Source organism: Marmota flaviventris, chromosome 5 (assembly GCF_047511675.1).
Source record: "Marmota flaviventris isolate mMarFla1 chromosome 5, mMarFla1.hap1, whole genome shotgun sequence".
Lineage (NCBI taxonomy): Eukaryota > Metazoa > Chordata > Mammalia > Rodentia > Sciuridae > Marmota > Marmota flaviventris.
Genome location: NC_092502.1, coordinates 85,437,672 through 85,457,008, shown reverse-complemented (window position 1 = coordinate 85,457,008; position 19,337 = coordinate 85,437,672). Strand labels below are relative to the sequence as shown.

The 19,337-nt window shown below is 31.7% G+C and overlaps 1 protein-coding gene across 5 annotated transcripts in view; it reads right to left on the bottom strand.

Moving 5' to 3' along the window:
- Chd1 (chromodomain helicase DNA binding protein 1) overlaps positions 1-19,337 on the bottom strand; it is a 91,798-nt gene that overhangs the window by 25,714 nt on the left and 46,747 nt on the right. For 4 of the 5 annotated variants that reach the window (XM_071612382.1, XM_027927623.2, XM_071612379.1 and 1 more), the window contains exons 24-35: positions 17,034-17,194; positions 15,644-15,685; positions 14,501-14,631; positions 13,933-14,071; positions 13,606-13,756; positions 12,443-12,565; positions 11,348-11,476; positions 10,638-10,901; positions 10,159-10,299; positions 5,298-5,476; positions 1,170-1,266; positions 5-56 (exon numbers count right to left, since the gene is read on the bottom strand). In XM_071612382.1, the coding sequence (XP_071468483.1) occupies positions 5-56; positions 1,170-1,266; positions 5,298-5,476; positions 10,159-10,299; positions 10,638-10,901; positions 11,348-11,476; positions 12,443-12,565; positions 13,606-13,756; positions 13,933-14,071; positions 14,501-14,631; positions 15,644-15,685; positions 17,034-17,194 (1,609 nt within the window). The remainder of the gene's footprint in view (positions 1-4; positions 57-1,169; positions 1,267-5,297; positions 5,477-10,158; positions 10,300-10,637; positions 10,902-11,347; positions 11,477-12,442; positions 12,566-13,605; positions 13,757-13,932; positions 14,072-14,500; positions 14,632-15,643; positions 15,686-17,033; positions 17,195-19,337) is intronic. The other variant, XM_071612381.1, reaches the window with a different exon arrangement.

Here is a 19,337-nt window from a genome sequence, read left to right as displayed (position 1 = left end):
TTACCTGGATTTCTAATTATATGAGAAGTGGAGTTACTGTTCTGGTCATTGTTTTGCTAAAATAAAAAAAGAATCTTTTAAATGCCTTCAAATACCCCTATAAAACAGAGGAATAGGTGGAATTCTTTAAAAAGGAAATTCTGATAATAAAGTTTCACATAAGACATAAAAATGAATATGTAACATTAACAAATCTTCTTTTTTCTCTAATCTATCCCATGATTGTTTTTTAAAACCAACTTTGAGATTTTATATTTAACACAACAGTTGTAAAAACAGTAATGAAAATTCCCTTATGTCCTTCACGTAGCTTCTCCTAAAGTTAACATCTTATATAGAATAATGATCAAAACCAAGTAATTAACAATGATTGACTCAATACTATTAACTGAAATATACTTTATTCTGATTTGACATTTTCTCTAATGTCTCTTTTCTGCTCCAGGATCCAATCTAGAACTCCATGTTACATTTAGTTATTGTGTATTTTGTGATAATTCCTTAGTCTTATTGGCACAACTTTGACATTTTTGAAGCGTACCGTCATTTTCTGTGATTCCATTAATTTCAACTTCCTTCTGTGGATCTTACCTACAAAATATATATATATATTTTTTTTTTTTTTTTTTTTTGTGGTACTAAGAATTGGACCCAGGAGTATTCTACCACTAAGCTATATCCCACAGCCCTTTTTATTTTTGAGATAGGATTAGCAAGGCGCAATGGCATACACCTGAAATCCCAGTTGACTCCAGAGGCTGAGGCAGGAGGGTTCCAAGTTTGAGGCTAGACTTGGCAACTCAGGGTCCTAACCAAATTAGGAATACCCTGTTTTCAAAATAAAAAATAAAAAAGTCTGGGGACACAGCTCAGTGGTAATGTGTCCTTGGGTTCGATCCCTAATACTGAAAAAAAAAATTATATATCAGACACAGGATCTTCCTAAATTGTTCATGCTAGCTTTGAAGTTGTGCTCCTTCTGCCTCAGCCTCCTGAGCAGCTGCAATTACAGGCATGCACCTCCACACCCAGTGATGTTATTTTCTAATGTTGATTTTTCTGTATCATTCATTTCTTCTACATTTATTAGTTGAATTATTCTGTATTGAAGAATGAATCATGACTTTAATGACATAAATTAAAGAATAAAATATGATGCACTATTTTACCTGAGATTCTTGGCGTTTTTTAATAGCATGCTTATATAATTTATGCAATTTTCTTGCATCAAACTCAGTAAATTTAGATACGAAAATCCATAGGTTTCTAGAAGAAAAAAAGATAAAATTACTCTGGTGGAAAATATTTAGCTTTTTCATAGAACACCAGTCCCTGACAAAAACACATATACATGTAAAATTAGCCATTAATGAGACAAAGTCTAAAAAGATTAATTTTTGGAAGACTCTAATGATACAGCTCTAATTTCTCTTTCAAACCCCTTCATTTTGGAATGAAGAGTAGTAATAATCCTGATTTGAAATGGACCCAAAATATGTAAACAAACCAAGGACGAACTCTTGAGATTTGTGTTATTATACAGACTTTGTATGAGATCGGGTTACTTTAATAGCCTGTGTAGAAACATCAGCAGATGATATGAATTAAGCTTCTCAACAAAATGGTCTTAATGAATTAGAAATTGTTATTTTGGGGGCTGGGGATACAGCTCAGTTGGTAGAGTGCTTGCCTTGCATGCACAAAGCCTTGGTTTTGATCCTTAGCATCACACACACGCACAAAAAAGTTGTTTTTGTGGGGGAGATGTGGGGGAGTAGTGGGGATTGAACTCAGGAGCACTCAACCACTGAGCGACATCCCCAGCCCTAGTTTGTATTTTATTTAGAGACAGGTTCTCATTGAGTTACTTTGCATCTCGCTTTATCTGAAGCTGCTCTGAACTCTCAATCCTCCTGCCTCAGCCTCCTGAACTGCTGGGATTACAGGTGTGAGCCACTGCACCTGGCAGAAATTGTTATTTTTTAAAGAATCATTTTTGAATATTTTTAGTTGGAGATGGACACCTTTATTTATTTTTATGTATGCTGAGGATCGAACCCAGGGCCTCGTATGTGTGAGGCAAGTGCTCTACCACTGAGTTACAACCACAGTCCAGAAATTATCATTTTTAGTGATATTATGGTCACAAAAGTAACAGGATCAGACACTCTAAGGTACTGGATGGTATATATCTTGACCTCTCTTCCCATCCAAAGGCAGCATCAGTAATTAATGAAAAATTTTAGAGATGATTTCCTAAAAAATATGTATATTAGATAATCAAATTGTATGCCTTAAATACATATTTTTTATATTTTCAGATACAGCAAAAAAAAAATGCAATATTAGGTTCCATCAGAAAGCACGAATATTCTCTGTAAGTATAGCTGCACTAAAGTTTTAAAATTTTCTTCAGTTTATTATAATCATAAATAATTTAAAGTTTTTTAAAAGCAATCTTGGCTAAGAAAACAAATGAATTTATAGACTATCTCTAACATACTTATATTCTACAATTAATTCACAAGAGCAGGTGGTAGAAAATTAATAAACTACTTTTTTATTCATAATTAACTTCTTTTTAAAAATGTTTTATTCTAGAAAAATCTAGTCAGGAATTAGATTCTGATTACATCACCTACATTACTGTTGTTAGGCCAAAAGCACTAGAGGTGTTATGACCAGACAAGGCCAAAAATAAAAATAATTAAAAAAAAAAAAAAAAACTAATTTAATCTCTGAAGTATTTATCAGTTGGGGTCTTTCTGTTCCCCTTTTCCCTTTAAGGGAAATGGACATAACCAGAGACAGGAAGTGGCAGGAGAAATTAACAGCAAGGAACATGGAAACAATGTAGTTAAGAATGAAATGGGAGAAAAATAAAAAATATTATTTGCCCAATCTGGAAAAGAAAACAGACTGGAGCATGGCCTTTAGAGGTAAAATGACAAATGACTGGGGATGGGGGGGGGCGGGGAGAGAGCTCCTGACTACCGGTCTCTCTTCTTCCAAAGACTCTCTCCTCACTTCCTAATAACTAACTAAATCTGAAATAACATCTACTTGTATTAATCACTATTAAATTAGCTAAATTTGGCATCAGGAATAATGACTGCATTGTCTTTTATTTTTCCAGTTTCATGAAAGGTAAGCAAACAATAGTCAAGATTATGTTTGGGAACCATTTAACAGAACAAATTAAACTTTAGATCTTGAACGTTAATAGATAAAGGGGAATATGGTCAAATTCTTTAAGTCTAATATACATAACTGAACTTCCTTGCATTTCTCTTCTTCTAGGGTTCCAGGCTTTGGAGAACATTATGAATTAATAAGGTTTGAGAAGAATGGAATAATTCTGTTTATGGCACAACAGCCCCCCTCCACCCCCTTCACAGGTTTGTCACCCACAACCAACCATGGTCTGAATATATTAAATGGAAAAATCTTAAAAAATAAATAATGTTTTAAATTTTGAGCCAATCTGAGTAGCAGGATGAAATTTCATGCCATCCTACTTGGTCCCAGTCCTACTCCATCTCACGTGGGATGTGAATTATCCCTTTGTCTAGCATACCCATGCCGTGCTACTTGCCTGTTAGTCATTTAGTAACTAATTTGGTTTTCAGATCTACTGCAGAGCTAACGTAGTGCTTATGTTCCAGTAACCTTTTTATGGCCCCCAAAGTGAATGCTGCCAATTTAGAAAAAGAAGCCATCAAGTGTTTCTTTTATGTGAAAGGTTAAAGTTCTCAACAGATAAAGAAAAAAAAAAAAAAATCATACACTAAGGTTGCCAAGATCAAGAGTAAGAACCAATCTTGTATCTGTGAAACTGTGCAGGGGATTAAAAACAAAAAACAAAAAAAACATGCTCCTTTTGTTGGTTATAGATACAGTACAAGTACTGAGCTAAGATGGAAAAGGCATTAATATCTTGCTGTGCCTAATTTATAAATTAAACATTAATGTAGTTATCTATATACAGGCAAAAACCTAGAATACATATGGTTCAGTACAATCCCTGGTGTCTGGCACTCATTAGGGGTCCTGAAACATATACCCTGCAGATAAAGGCAAACTGCTATGTGTCTATATTCCACTTACAAATAAAAGATTATGTCAGACACTGTGTACTTTAGGATCATAGTCTCTCATTCATCATGATACAATCAAATTTACCATGAAATAATTGAAAAAACATACAGTGCCTCACAGTTTAAAAAGGGCTTGAATACAGATGTCATTCTGGAGATAACAGATGTTATCTGGAGATAACAGTGGAGCTCAAAGATACTGATAACTGTTTAAGGTTACAAAATAAAAAATGGGGACACTAAGCACATTTTCTGATGCCAACTTTAGCAATCATTCCAAGATCTCATACATGCAAAAATTTAGGCTACTATTATTATTGTCCATGCATGGATTTGGTTTTTCTAAACATTATATTTCAGTTTGTACTTGTGTACAAAAGCCTAATGGTTATTATAATCAACTTCCTAGCTTCTTTTTATAAATGGGTTCTAGTTGAACTTACGAGAAAGGAAATGAAACAAGGAATGGACATACACATATACATATATAAAATTTTAATCCTTAAAGCTCCTCCAGTAAGTTATTTACACTTTTTGTTTTTGATATATAGCTACAATGCATATAGCAAATAAGTTAACAAACTGACATCACTGACAGTTATGTGCCAGTCTTCTTTCCTAATTAAGTCTAGAAGTTGGGTTTAATTTTAACTCTGATCTGGATCTGATAATCATTTAGATGTGATTTGTAAAATAAAAATAGTATCACAGCTCAGACTTACAACATTAAGATAAACTGTGTTCCATCTTTTTTTTTTTAAGGGAAAAAATAGAAGTTTACATTTTACATTGGTTGGAATATTCTAATTTTTATGACTTTATATACACATGCAGAAGATAAACTGCTAAATTTATGTAAAATAAATTATTTAGGCACACTGATTTCTAAAGATGTTATTGAGAATAATTTGCTGAATTGCAAAGAAATTTTAAAATAAAATGCAATGACTTTTATTTTAAAATGAATACCTCTTTTTCCTATTTAAAAGCAGAGATGCCACCTGTAGCTTATCATGATAGATAAATAACCATTCATGAATAAAATGCTTTGAAATTAAAGGGAGAAAATTAAAACATTCATTCTCACATTACTTCTTTAGATGCTATTTTGTCACTTAATCTTCAGAGGTAGAAAAATAAAAACACAAAATAGTTACAAATTTATAAATTGCCCAGTTCCTGAAAAGTTATGTCACTTACTTTCTCCACTGCTTTATTTGTTCAGGATTTGTATACTCTTTCAGACATTCTGTAATATGATCTCCAATTTTTATTAAACACTGTCTAGTATGCTCCAGTTGTTCTCTTTCAGAAAGGCCTTTCTCAGGCCTATCAAGTTGTTTCAAAGCTGCTTTGACAGGCCTCATTCTTTCTTTACACTTAAAAATGGGAAAGATATAAATTTATTAAAAACATGAATTCAATAAGATCTATTTCAGTGATATTTACGTGAGTAAATATAGCAATGTTTGTGGCAAAATATGCAGTTAAATCACAACTAATATACAAAGATTTTCATTATTTAAAAATCAATCTTTAAGGAAGCAAAAGCTTTGTAATTTACTCAGCTGAAAAATAATTGTTTTTTATACTACAGTGCCCCATTCTGAGTAGACTTAAACAGAAAATACTAAGAGATGGCAAGAGTAATACATTTCGGAGTAAAACTTACCTATAATAATTATAAGTAAAATGCAAAAAAAAAAAATGGATCTTTATATAATACAGGTTGTATAAGCTGTCTAATCCAAATCTTTGAGACAAAGCAACAATTTTTTTTTTTTTTTTTGGTGGTACAGGGGATTGATCCCAGTGCTTGACACATGCTAGGCAAACACTCTAAAACTGAGCTGTATTCCCAGCCCTTTTAACTTTCTGAGATAAGTTCTGGCTAAGTTGCTCAGTCTGGCCTTGAACTCATAATCCTCCTATTTCAGTCTCCCAAGTAGCTGGGATCACAGATGTGTACTACTACACCCAACTAATGATAATTTTTGTTACTTTTATATTTTGAGTGTTGGAGAATAGCGGATGGGTGATGGAGATTAAGCTTTTCCTTGATAACTACTTACATGGTAAAATGATGAGACATCAAAAATTGTATAATTCAGTTTTATTACACTAACAGAAACTATGGCTGTATACCAAAATCAGAATAAAAATGCTACTAAAAGGATAAGCTGTAGATAAAATTTATGAGTATAAATATAAAAACAAATATCCATACAAATTTATACATGAGGAGCAATTTTGTTTGATTCTAAGAAGACAGGCTAACGTCAGACAACATATTTAGTTGATGCCATTTATTAAAAAAAGAAATCCTTACTCCACCACTCTAAAGGGCCACTGTATTGGTATGGATTTGCTTAGGAGTATTGTATTCTGTTTTACTGGTGAATCAGTTGGGAAGTTTTTCATTCTTTGTCAAGAATAGGTTAAGTATCATTAGAATTATGTATTCTTTTGGTTCAAACTAGAATTCAGTTACACCCAATGCCTTTTTTAAAAAAAGCGAAAATTCTTGATTTCCTACATAATTTTAGCATTATCCATAGTTGCTCTGTTTCCAATTTTTGGTATGATAGTTTATACCTTGCTAGAAAATAATTTGTTCGATATATATTAAGTACAAGCTATACTCCTGTCATTATCTATTTTTAGGAAATAGAGCAGTAAGTCCGACAGTGATGTTGAAACCTGGACTTTTCTTAAGAGAGACAAAAAAAAAAAAAGCAAAACATTGGGAGTTAGATGGTAACAGCTTTGATTTAAAAAAAAAAAAAAAAATCAGAGCAAGGAGCTTCCTAACTTATTAAGATTTTAGGAAAGGATGATATTTGAGAAGACACCTTAAAATGTTATGACATTCCAAGTAGAGGGGAGAGTAAGTACAAATGTCCTAAAATCTGTTTGATATGTTTAGAAGAAAATGAATACCAACGTGGCTGGAACCAAGTGAGAGAAAGATAGCAGGATGGTGGAAGCTAACCAGATGCTCTACTTTTGTTTTTATCTTGAAAAAGATGGAAACACCATTTGAGAATCTGAAATGCAGAATTAACATGGTATGACTCTATTCTTCTGATAACCATCAAAAACCTCTCTGGTTACTGTATGAAATAAAAACTGAGGTAGACGGGGAAGGGTAGAAGCAGTAAGAACATTTAGAGATGTCTCTGTGTATACAGCCAAAAGAATTTGCTAATTTGAAAGTGAACAGAGAAGAAAGGGATAGATGACTAAAATGTGTGCCAAGGCTAAAGTCTAAAGATAGGAAATGGAGAAATTATAATACTTAACAAAGTCCTTTTTAGGTACTAAAGGCTATGTTTTGCTTCAAATGTATCGCATCCAACCCTGACAATAGTCCTTTTCTATCTATTTTATAGAACAAGGTGACAACAGTCAAACCCAGGTCAACTGACTCAAATCCTCTATTTCTTAACTTAGCACTAAGTTACACTATCATTTCTGAAACAAATCAATGAAATATAAGGAAGATCAAGAAGTGCCAATATGGCAAATATCTAACAGAATAAAGAACAAGAAAAGAGTGTTTAATTTCTTATTAAGAGCTAGTTCCCAATAAAACAGAATTCCTTAAAAAGAAGTATAATCCAGTGTAAGCCTAGAAAGTCTGGCTCCAGAGTTCATGTTTAAAACTATTCCATTCTTCATTTCCAAGATATACAAAAGATCATTTGAAAATTAATGAAGAGAAAATTCATACATTGTGCACAGAAGAAAACTTTTCATTTGAGCAGTGTCCTGAAAGTTACAAAGCTCAAGAGGAAATGTAGGTAAAGAAAAGAAGCTAGAGGAACAATCTTACCTTACACAGTAATTAAGTACATAGAGTAGGGAGAGCTGATTCAAGTGAGGAGTTTTATTTTCTTCACTCCCACCCAATAGAGAGAATTAAAAAAAAAAAAAAAAAAGTCAATAGAAAATAGGGAGGCTTGATTAAAGTCACAAATAAAAAGGTTATCCTTAAAAATGAGAAAAGGAATCCCAGTGCATGAGGCTACAGAAGAGGTTAAAATGAAAGGTCACTGTAGGATGTTAAGGAAAAGGTACACACTCATAAGTTGCTGGTTCAACTGCAAATTGGTGCAACCACTCTGGAAAGCAGTATGGATTTTTCAGAAAACTTGGAATGGAACCATCATTTGACCTAACTATCCCTCTCCTCGTACTATACTCAGAGGACTTAAAATCAACATTACAGCAAAGCAGCCACATCAATGGTTACAGAAGCTCAATCTACAATAGCTAAACTCGGAACCAACTTAAGTACCCTTCAATAGATGAATGGATAAGGAAAATGTGGTACATATATACAATGGAATATTACTCGGCCATAACAAAGAATGAAATGATGGCATTTGCCAGTAAATGGATGGAACTGGAGTCTATAATGCTAAGTGAGTGAAATAAGCCAATCCCCAAAAACCAAAGGTTGAATGTTCTCTATATGTGGATCTGACTTACAACATGTAGGAAAAGGGAGGTGGGGAGGTTCATCAGATGGGACAGGTCATAGTGGGAGGAAGAAGGTAGAGATGGGAATGGGCAAGACAGTAGAATGAATTGGACATAACTTGTCTCTCTGTTCATATATGAACAAAGGACCAGTGTAACCATATCATGTACAACTACAAAAGTGACAAGTTATACTCCATGTATGTATTTCAAAATACATTCTACTGCCATGTGTAACTAAAAAGAACAAATTTTTTAAAAATTCTGTTTAAAAAAAAAGAGGAAAGGCCAAAAATAGCACATATGGCTCAAATAAATAAATGGTAGATAGGAGCAGCTTACTTTGAGTGTTCCAAATTCTCAGTGATTGGAATGATACCAACTGTTAACAGAACAAGAAAACTGTGAAAATGTGGTAGGAACTACTATGTTTAAAAGTGCATGGAAAGCTATTGTAGGGGATATCATAAAATCTACAGAGAATGAGAATTTATCAGTACTTTCCAGTCAGCATCCAAAGGAGAGAAAAAGCGTGAAAAGAGGGCAAGAAGAATAACATAGTGGTCAATCACAAATTTAGTGTTAGAAGGGAAAATGTATATCTTTCAAGTAAAGTATTTGATTAACAATGATAAAACTAAAAGATAATAACCCAGTCTAACCAGTGATGTATGTTAATTGCTCAACTAGTATAAATCCTTAAGAGTCTAGAATAATGTGCATATCGTAATCCTGGTTCAAGCTCTGAAAATTCGATACCTATCTTGTCTTACTCAGTCCTTTTCTCTATAATTATTACTTCTTTCTAATTTTGCTCTATACTTAGACTTTTTAGTTTCTATCATTCTACTCTCATACCTGAATTCAGTCATAACCTCTACTGAAATCACTATCAATTTTCATGTTTCTGGAGCTTTTTGGAGGAGAGCACTGTTTGAAAACTTTACAAGTACCAATTACTTTGAGTAACATAAAAGCATGCTAGCAAGTAGAACTAGTATAGTTTAAATCTGTTGTTGTTCAAAAATAAAGTATGGGAACCTGTGTCAGTCTGAAACAAAATAAGTACAGAAAGTGAGTGTGTTCAGAAACATTCACAATAATTTAACAGTACAATTTTAGGTCTACTCAATCTAATAATAAAAAAAAATGTGGTTTATATTTTATATATAATTTTTTCTTCTTTTATTTTGTTAATAAAACATTTCCATTTTTATTATCTATTCTAAAAATACTGGTTTCTAATAAACTGACATAAAAATAATGTTTTACCATAGAGAAGAAACACTAGAATACTAAACCTACTGGTTTAAGAATTTACAATTCTTTACCTTAAAATTCCAAAGCTAAAGGAAAATGGTTCCCTCTAAAACCTTCTCCTTCGATCCTTATTAAAGGCTTTTCAAAACTGATTCTAATTTTAGCACACTATCTAAAATTTAAATCTATTATTTATATCAATCTGAACTCACATTCAAATACATTTCTAATTCATAGCTCAATTTCATAGGTGAAATTGCAACTTAGTAAAATGTTACATGAATTAATGCTAATAATCAGAAAGTCTACTGCTTACAATGCTGAATGTCTTCTGATCAAGTTCTTCAGATTCTTCAGATATGGGAACTGGTTCACCACTTGCAGTGATATGAACTGGAGCATCAGACACTGAAGATTTTTTGGATCTTTCTTTACTTTCAGACTTGGATTCACCCAGCTGAAAAGAGAAAATAAAAACAAAAACCCAACAGCAAAGGCAAAATGATTAAAACTTTCAGAAAACAATTACTGTCTCAATTTATCCTACACATGCTTATTCTCATTGAATATTTTTATCTATTTTCTTTTTTTAAAAAAAGCTACCCTATATTGTTTACCATATATGTAAGGCATTAAAATGTGTTCAAACCTGTTTTTCTCCTTTACTATATTCCCACACATACTTCTAAAAAACTCAGTTATATAGACTTATATGGGCTGATATGCAATTTAGTATCCTAAAATGTAAATATGCTGATTGTTTATTTTCTAAATTTTACATTATGAATTGCATACCTTTTCTTCCTTTATGTCTTTTTCTTTCTGCATAGCTTCTTTTATTTTGTGTTCTCTTTTTTCTTTAAAATCTTTTTCCTTTATATCTTTCTTATCCTCTTTTTCTTTTATCTCCCTTTTAAGTTCTTTTTTATTCTCCTTTTCTTTTGCTTCCCTCTTCTCTTCTGATTCCTTCTTTATACAAACATCTGGCTCAGGTTTTTCTTCACTGTCTCTTTCTGTTTTAATTTTTTTATTTGGATGTTTCACAGAAGTGATCTCATCCTAGAAAGTGCAAGTATGGCCAATGTATTACTAACTGAATTTTGACAAAGACTAATTTTTTTTTTTTTTTGGCATGACTATGAATTGCATGTATGTGGATTCTGAAGGAGATAACCCAGAATCCCCTTAAAGATACATGCAATGTTTATCTTCCTATAAACTAAAGTAAGCCAGTCCCATTCAAATAATAACCTTAAAGGAGAGAGAAGTTCATTTAATTGGCAAATGTTTGAAAAGGAAGGACCTTTGCTTTATGCATCTAATGTATCCACTGCATAGGTAGAATTCTGTTCTATAAGAGACTACATTATGCACCACGAGGGGAAAAATATTTTTAAAAAGTAAGATTTCAGACCTTAGCTTAATTTTTAAATGTAACACACTTGAAAACATGCCACGTTCCCATCTCCATAGAAAATGTTACTGTTCTAAAAATGCATTTTTACCTTATCATCTTCTTCATCAGACTTCTCTGAAGGCAGGGGAGAGGAATCGCTCTTTATTTCCTCTTTCAGTTTCATAGACTTCATTGCTTTATTCTTCTTAGCTCTTATTTTTCTTCTCTTTAAACCTCCCTAAAAACATTATTTTTTATTTTAACCAAACCCACAAATTTTTTAAAATTTTTCATTTTTATCATTTACAGCATTGGGAATTGAACCCAGGACCTTGACCATGCTAGGTACATGTTATTACATCCTGGCCCAGAGATTTCATTATTTAAAAACTTCAAAAATACTAAATATAAAGGTTAGAATATATACCCCACCCATACTTTAATAAATACTAGCCAAGAAATGAGTAAGGCGGGCGTGGTGGTACATGCCTGTAATTCCAGCAGCTTGGGAGGCTGAGAAAGGAGGATCTTTAGTCCATAGCCAGCCTCAGTAATTTAGTGGGGCCCTAAGCAACTGAGTGAGAACCTGTCTCTAAATTAAAAAACAAGTAATTTGAGTGGGATGTGGCTTAGTGGTCTAGAGCCCTTGAGTTCAATCCCCAGTACTCAAACAAAACAACAACAACAAACAAAACAAAACAGGAATGAGTAATATAAGTGGATTTTCACAATTAGGTTATTATCAACCTTGATTAAATTCAATGGTACCAGAGATACCATTAAAAATCAGTTTTAGTAGTACCCAGGTAGTTATTGTAGTCATAAGTAAACTTTTAATGGCTGCTTTAAGTTTCCAATCATCCCCTTCTTAGTGTCTTTTTTTGGAGCTTCCACATAAATAAAGTCAGAGACCTCTGGTACTACTACTTAAAGTCTAATGCATTCCAATAAAACAGCTCCCTGGCTCAACCTCTCAAAGAGTACTCAACACTCTAACAAATTTTCTTTAATCCCTATCCAAATACTAGAAAAAAATGAACTCATCAGTTTTAATATATATGGTGAAATAATTTAAAGGAAAACATTACCATATTCAAATAAAACTTTAAAGAAAAACTATGCATGTCTAGGATGGTCAATAAACTAGGTTTACCTTATACAAAACAAAAGTAAACCACTCTTAAGCATCTCAATTTTAACTTACTGCACCAGAAAGTCTCAGAGCTTCTTTTTTCGCAAGGTCTCTACTAAGTAATTTGATGAGGTAGTCCGCGCGTGTCTGCAACTGTTTTGCTTGTGGTTTTTTATCAGGATCATCTGGAAGAATCTGAAAAAGCAATTAAATTTCAGGTTAAATAACATAAAAAGCTTATTGGTGATAGGCCAAATTATACTGTGCGCAGGTATGAACATGTAACAATAAATACCATCAATGTATACAACTACATGCAACAATAAAAAATGTGAAAAAAGTTTACTGGTAAAAAATATTTAACCATTTTAAGAAATATAATAACTCACTAAAGTTACAAATTTTAGTATTTATAGGAATGACTCATTCAATATACATTTTAAAAAATATCTACACCACAGGAAAAATTTAATTTTCTAAGAAATGAATCCTAAATAAATATGCCTCAAAAAAAGTCCCTTGTTATTACCTTTCAAAATAAAAACAGAAAAGTTTGATTACAAATTCTTTCAAATATACAAAAAAGTGCATTTAACATTTGCTGTTATTAAATGTTACATTATCCTTAGAATCCCTTCCTCTCAATAACACCATATATATATAACAATTCCTGGAATACAGAGTACCACCTATTTAGAAGGTGACCTCCTGAGGAAATTTTCACAGTGGAAATCTTGACATTTAAGTTTTCCTTAATAGGAACAAATGATAAAGCATTGATATCTAAAAGTTAGTAGTTATCTAAAGAGGTACCAAAAAAAAAAAATACTTCCAGTGTTTTCCATTTTATGCAAAGATATTCGTTTACCTAACACAGTAGAATCAAATCACCTAAAAACTTAAAAATACATATTTTTAAAAACCTTGACAGCTTAAGGATTGTTTTTTGTCTTCAAATAAGTTAATGATGTAACAGAAGATTTTTTAACCCAATAATCTAAAGGAAAATATACCTGTCTATACCTGTCTTAAAAACAAAAATATAATTCCAGAAGTATGGCAAAAGACTCAGAAATCACTTGTTTAAACTTAATCCTTTCATGAAAACAAAGTTCTAAAGAAGCCATGAGCACACAACTAACCAGAGCCTTGACTGCTTATTTCTAGTTTATTTCCATAATAATTTAAAAGATTAGAATAAATTAAAGCCAACAAAGTCAAGAGATATACAGTACCTTATGTGTTAGACTGAGGTCAGGATCCATTTTAATCATTTCCCAACTTCCATATCCATATTCATAAATACCAATTAACAAATTGGAATCATCTTCTTTGCCCCAGTCTATATCAAAATGAGCTGCCTTCGTGTGGCATGGGATTGTATACCTATTATTAAAGTTAATAATTACTTCCATGTTTATAACTGACATTAAAAAATTAATTCCGAAAAACATTTCAGTCATTAAAAATCCTGGTCCAAAAGTAGCCAACAATGCCACAAAAACTTAACATACCTTCATATCAAAGCTACTTAACAACAAAAATTTTATAAAGTAACTCACTGCTTTCTTTCTTCTGGATCTGAAGGAATAGATTTGTGCAAAGGTATTAATTCTTCTTCATGGGAGATGACCAGCTTGGCATTCACTTGTACTCCCGATATTCGGAATGTTGGCCCCTTCACTTTTCCAAGTCTCCCACCTTAATTTTTTAGACAAGAGTATAGAAAAACATATAAAGCATAATTCTACAAAATACAAAACAATATGTGCTATTACTTAAGTATTATTTATACCATTAAGAAAGGGATTACTGACAAAAACCTTACTTTCACTATATATAATAAACCAATCATTACAATCTGGCAGATGTAGATTCAAATTGTATTTCATGTAATTAATTTCTGACATTGTGTCCCAGTCAGAATACATCAGGGACGCTAAAGGATAGATTCTATTGCCTTCAAAACTGGAATTCTGTTCTCCATTTCCTCTAACTCAGGTCCTTCCTTTGTCTTGTAAAGCAACTTCTAAAACTAATAAACAGGTAAGTTAAGACATAACACCTAACTCAAAAAGTATATCTTGAAACTTTCATTTTTCTCTTTTAAATCACTCATTTTAATGTTACCTGTTCGTTCTGTTCCTGAAGAACTATCCTTTAAAGCTTTGATGCAGCCATTATGCACCAATTCTCCTAATCGTCTGAGGTCTGTTTCTGACTTATCAACTAATTCAGCATCTCGAGCAATTGCATCTAATCTGTATCAAAATAAGACAAATTTCAGGCATATGTGTTAAATGATGTAGCACTGTTTGTGATAAACCAAGTTATCTATTTTAAGATTAAAATGTCACTCTAATAAATGTCTTATAAATTCTAGTTTAAAACATGAAAAAAACCTAGAATAATTTAGTAGAAATACAAATTGTTTACATATTCCAAGACAATAAATTCTGAAAACTCATTACAGAGCAATTGGAAAATTAATTGGAAAACTGTATAATAGGTATACAGATTTGAAAATCATATGCCAATTCTATAAAATCTTTTTTACAAATTGATCAAATTTTAAATAATACAAGTTTTATGACAATTATAAGTGAGAGTAAACTATGCAACAGATAACATAAAGAAAAATTAACTTAGACATTTTTTCCACCATCTAAAATAATTATGCATGTATTTCATTGCATTTTTAGTTGCCTCAAAAAAAAAAATATAATAATCTCTATTTTTAAAGTTTTTAAGAGGAAAAAGTCAATTAATTTGAGTCTTTGCTGCTCTACATTCAGAAAGGATTGGCTACAACAAAAGACAAAGAATATTTATATGACCAACAATTATTGGGATTAACACATAGCTTAAAAAATTTTAGTTGTTTATGTACTAAGAGGATGTAATTTAAAAAACTAAAAATTTTTCTAATTTGAAAAAACAGTGGTAAGTTAAATTAGCAACTCAGCACCTCTATGAATAAATTTGTGGTTCACAAGTTGAATAATGAAAAATCAAACAAACAATAAAAAATACATTAGTTATAAAAATAAAATTTAAATTTGTTTTAGACAACTTCATTTATAGATAAGAAAAATTTACAGACCACAATAAAAAATAAATCTTTTTCAAAAAATCTAAAATTTGTTTCCTAGATTGTTAAATGCCTCTTAAAAGCAAATTAAACAAGGTAGCAAACTAAATATTAATACAACTAAAGCAAGCTGACAGTTATATAAAATTTTAGAATTCTATGAGGATGACAAATGCATTTACCTTTCTAAAGGGCCACCAAATTTCTTATAGCTCTTGATAAACCTAGCAGAAAATAAACACTTGGTTGAAATGTGATCTTCATTATCCATTTAAAAATATACATATATTTACAACATATGCAGAAATAACATACTTATTAGTGCAAAAATAAATTCAGAGCACATTTACTAACAAAAAAATGAAAAAGGTATGTTATAAATACACAAATGTCAAAACATGAAGCTGTATACCAAAGTAAAACAAGTACTTTTACACCCAGGATGAACTTAAGATACCAATGTAAATAAAACAATAGAAGCTAAATTTTCATTTAGAATTACTTTATTATTTTCACAAGACTGGAAAAGGGTTCAAAGTTATCACAGGAAGTGTCTCCAGAATAATTATCAATCATACTACACCTCCTCACATTCCAAGTGCTGATAAAAATAAGACAGATGTGTGGTATTACACTAAACAATGGAAAATAAAAATTTTACTTCAGAAAAAAAGTATGTAGGTGGTTGATAGATGAGGAAAAATATCCAGGAAAAGTAGAAGATGAAATGCTTCTCCAAGTAAAAACAGAACCAGCAAATCAGATGTCATAAAAATGCTCTTAAGGGAAGCTAACAATGTATTTAGTTGTCTGCTAGGAAGAATGAGGAAGAACTTATCAGTCAGGTCTATGATTTAAAAGACAAAAGTTACAATGGCTTGAAAGAAACAAAACAACAAACTCTAGAGTAATGAACAATCTTTTTACAAATTTCACATGCAAAACTATTAACAAAATAAGTTGCTACTCCATTTCCCTTAAAGAAATATAGTATATTTTGAGCAAAAACTACAATTTATCCTGCATGGCTAATCTTAACCCATTTCCTACTTGGTCATATCAGAGATGGTTTGTTACTGTTGTCTGTTCTGTGGTGCTGGTGATCAGATGCTTTGGGCATGCTAAATACATAATCTACCACTGAGCTACATCCCCAATCCCAGAAATGTTTTAAACATGGTTACTTTCAAAAAGCAATCACTTCAATGTTAAGACATTAGAAAAATACAGAACTAAATTACTCCCACAAAAAAATTACTAATCCTGGGAATCAACAAAGCAGTGTGAATTTTTAATAAACAAAACCATTATTCTGAAATACATTAATAAAACCAAAAAATTTTAGTAGTCTAGCCTAGCAATAAATAACATGCAAAGATTAGAAGTTGAACTTGCTTTTACAGTTATAATGAACCCAAAAGCCAGGAAGGAATGCTCAATTCCTACTCAAACATCATATATTTGCCTTCTCTAAAACTATCATCTTAATTTTTGAAAATTATTAGATTTTCATATTTTAGTTTTACTTTCTATGAAACCAAATTAAAACAAAATGTTCTATTATTATCTTACCGCCTAATTTCTGCATCATTAAATCCTTTAATATTCTCCCGAGGGATAGTGCGTGGTCTTCCACGTTTCTTTGGCCTTTTCCTTTCTGAGATTGAATCACTATCAGATCCAGAGTATCTCCTACTTCTACTGCGCCTCCCTTCACTTCCATTGAAACTAATCTGGAATTTGAAAAAAAAAAAAAAAAATTCACCCAATTTAGGGTAAAGTTAAGCTTTTATCTAATGGGCAAAGAAAAACTCTATAAAAACTTAGAATATTCCACAAGCAAAAGTAATTAAGCAAACAGAACAAAAAATAACATGTTAATGACAAAGGGTTATTAATAGCCTTAATAATTTAAGCATGCTTATAAATCAATAATAATCATCAGTCTTTTGTAAAAATATGAAAAGTTATTAATAAGCAAGTAATCAAATAACAACTCCTTTTTAAAATCTATCACTGTTGACAAATACCAAATAAGTAATAATAGTCAATACTGATAATGGTACAGAAAAACAGACACTTATGTATCTATCTCTGTGGGTATTTAATTGAGGGCAGAGGACAATTTTAGCAATATTATCATTGTATTGTAGAATAATTAACACTCATGATATACTGTCAAAGAGCAAAAAAATTCTATAACAATGTGACTACTATTTAACCTAAGAAATGAAATCCATTTAAAAAATTACAATGTTATATACTGTAATAATACTATTAGTCATGTATCTCAGAGTGGGGAAGAATGATTCCTTATCCCTCTTTTCTACTTTCTTTCTAAATATTCACCCATTGCTATTCTAACTAGGCTATATGTCAAATATCTATTTCACAGAAAAAATGCCATGTAATCCACTAAATGTCTATTCCTAATATCCACAGTTTTAACACATGCAGCAAAAAATACACTGTATTAAGAGTTTTTCCAAAGCCTCTATACATATTCTGAACCCTATTATTATTTTAACCTCCTCTAACCCTTTCATAAGACTTAATGTAATGCTATACTTCCCATGCACTATAAAAGGAAATAATTTTAGAATTCACAGAAATAAATAAGAAACAACAAATGTAGTCCCTTTCAGGCCAAATTATTTGGTTCCACTACTGCTTGTTCTAGAGAAAACTGGTAGGGCATGGATCCCACCCTAACAATAAATCTATAATTTTTCTTAAATGCATCAGAGATGAAATAACAGGGAAATCTACTTCTGTAAAATATAAAGAAAAATAGGAGTTTAAAAGAAGAGATGAAAATTAATTGAATACTGGCTCACTTATGAAGAGCTAAGGTGACAGACTCTGAGTATCATACAAACAGGTAAAAGAAAGCAAGTATAATTTCCTACAGGCAGGGTTAGGGTATAGCTCAGTGGTAGAGAGCTTGCCTAGTACATGTGAATTCCTGAATATATCACCGGCAGGGCAACTGCAAGTCACAACACCTGCTAAAGGCTAAAAGTAGGCAAACATAATAGCATAGGACATCTAGAAAGCAAAGACAGGGTGAAAACTTGTACCCACTCTCAGGTACTTTCTCCTCCACCAGGCACTTATGAGAAGGACAGGCATGCTGGGAAATTGGAGGGAACATCCAAGGAGCAAGCCAAAAGAAAGGTAATACAGTCAACTTCTGGGGGACAGGTGGGAAGCTCTGCCAAACCCTTCTCATGTACTGGCCTAAGGGCATGAGAGAACCCCCTATTATGGTTGTAGGAAAGAAAACAAAAAAACTCTTTCATTAGGAAAGAGGTAGCTGGGCAAGGACCAATGTAAAGCAGGAATCATACCTCTGGTTCAAAATTTTGAGGCACCAAAAAATTATTCGCACCAATGCAAATAATCTTATAATTTAATGTTCTAAAAAATAAAGATTAATGCAAAAAGAAGCCTCGTATTAGAGTTTTTCCTATTGCCAAAGGATACAAGAGAGCTTATAACACTAAGGTTACCATTATATTAAAATTAAGTATTTTGTTTCTTCAGGTCATAAGAAAAAAAAAAAATCCTTTAAATCCAATTTGTACAAAGGAAACTGTTTGACCAGCATAGAGTTAACCTAGAAGTCATTTAAAAAGATACTTGAAAAATCTTCCAAATATTTGGAAATTTAAAAAACACACTTCTAAGAAAACTATGGATCAAAAAAGTCATTGCATGGGGAATTATAAATTATTCTGAAATGAAAAACATTAAAATGTGAAATTCATAAAAAATCCTTAAAATTAAATGCTAATATTAGAAAAGAAAGACAATTCAGTATTTATGCTCAAACCGTAAGACCTTTAAAAAAAGGAGAAAGTGAAACCAAAAGCA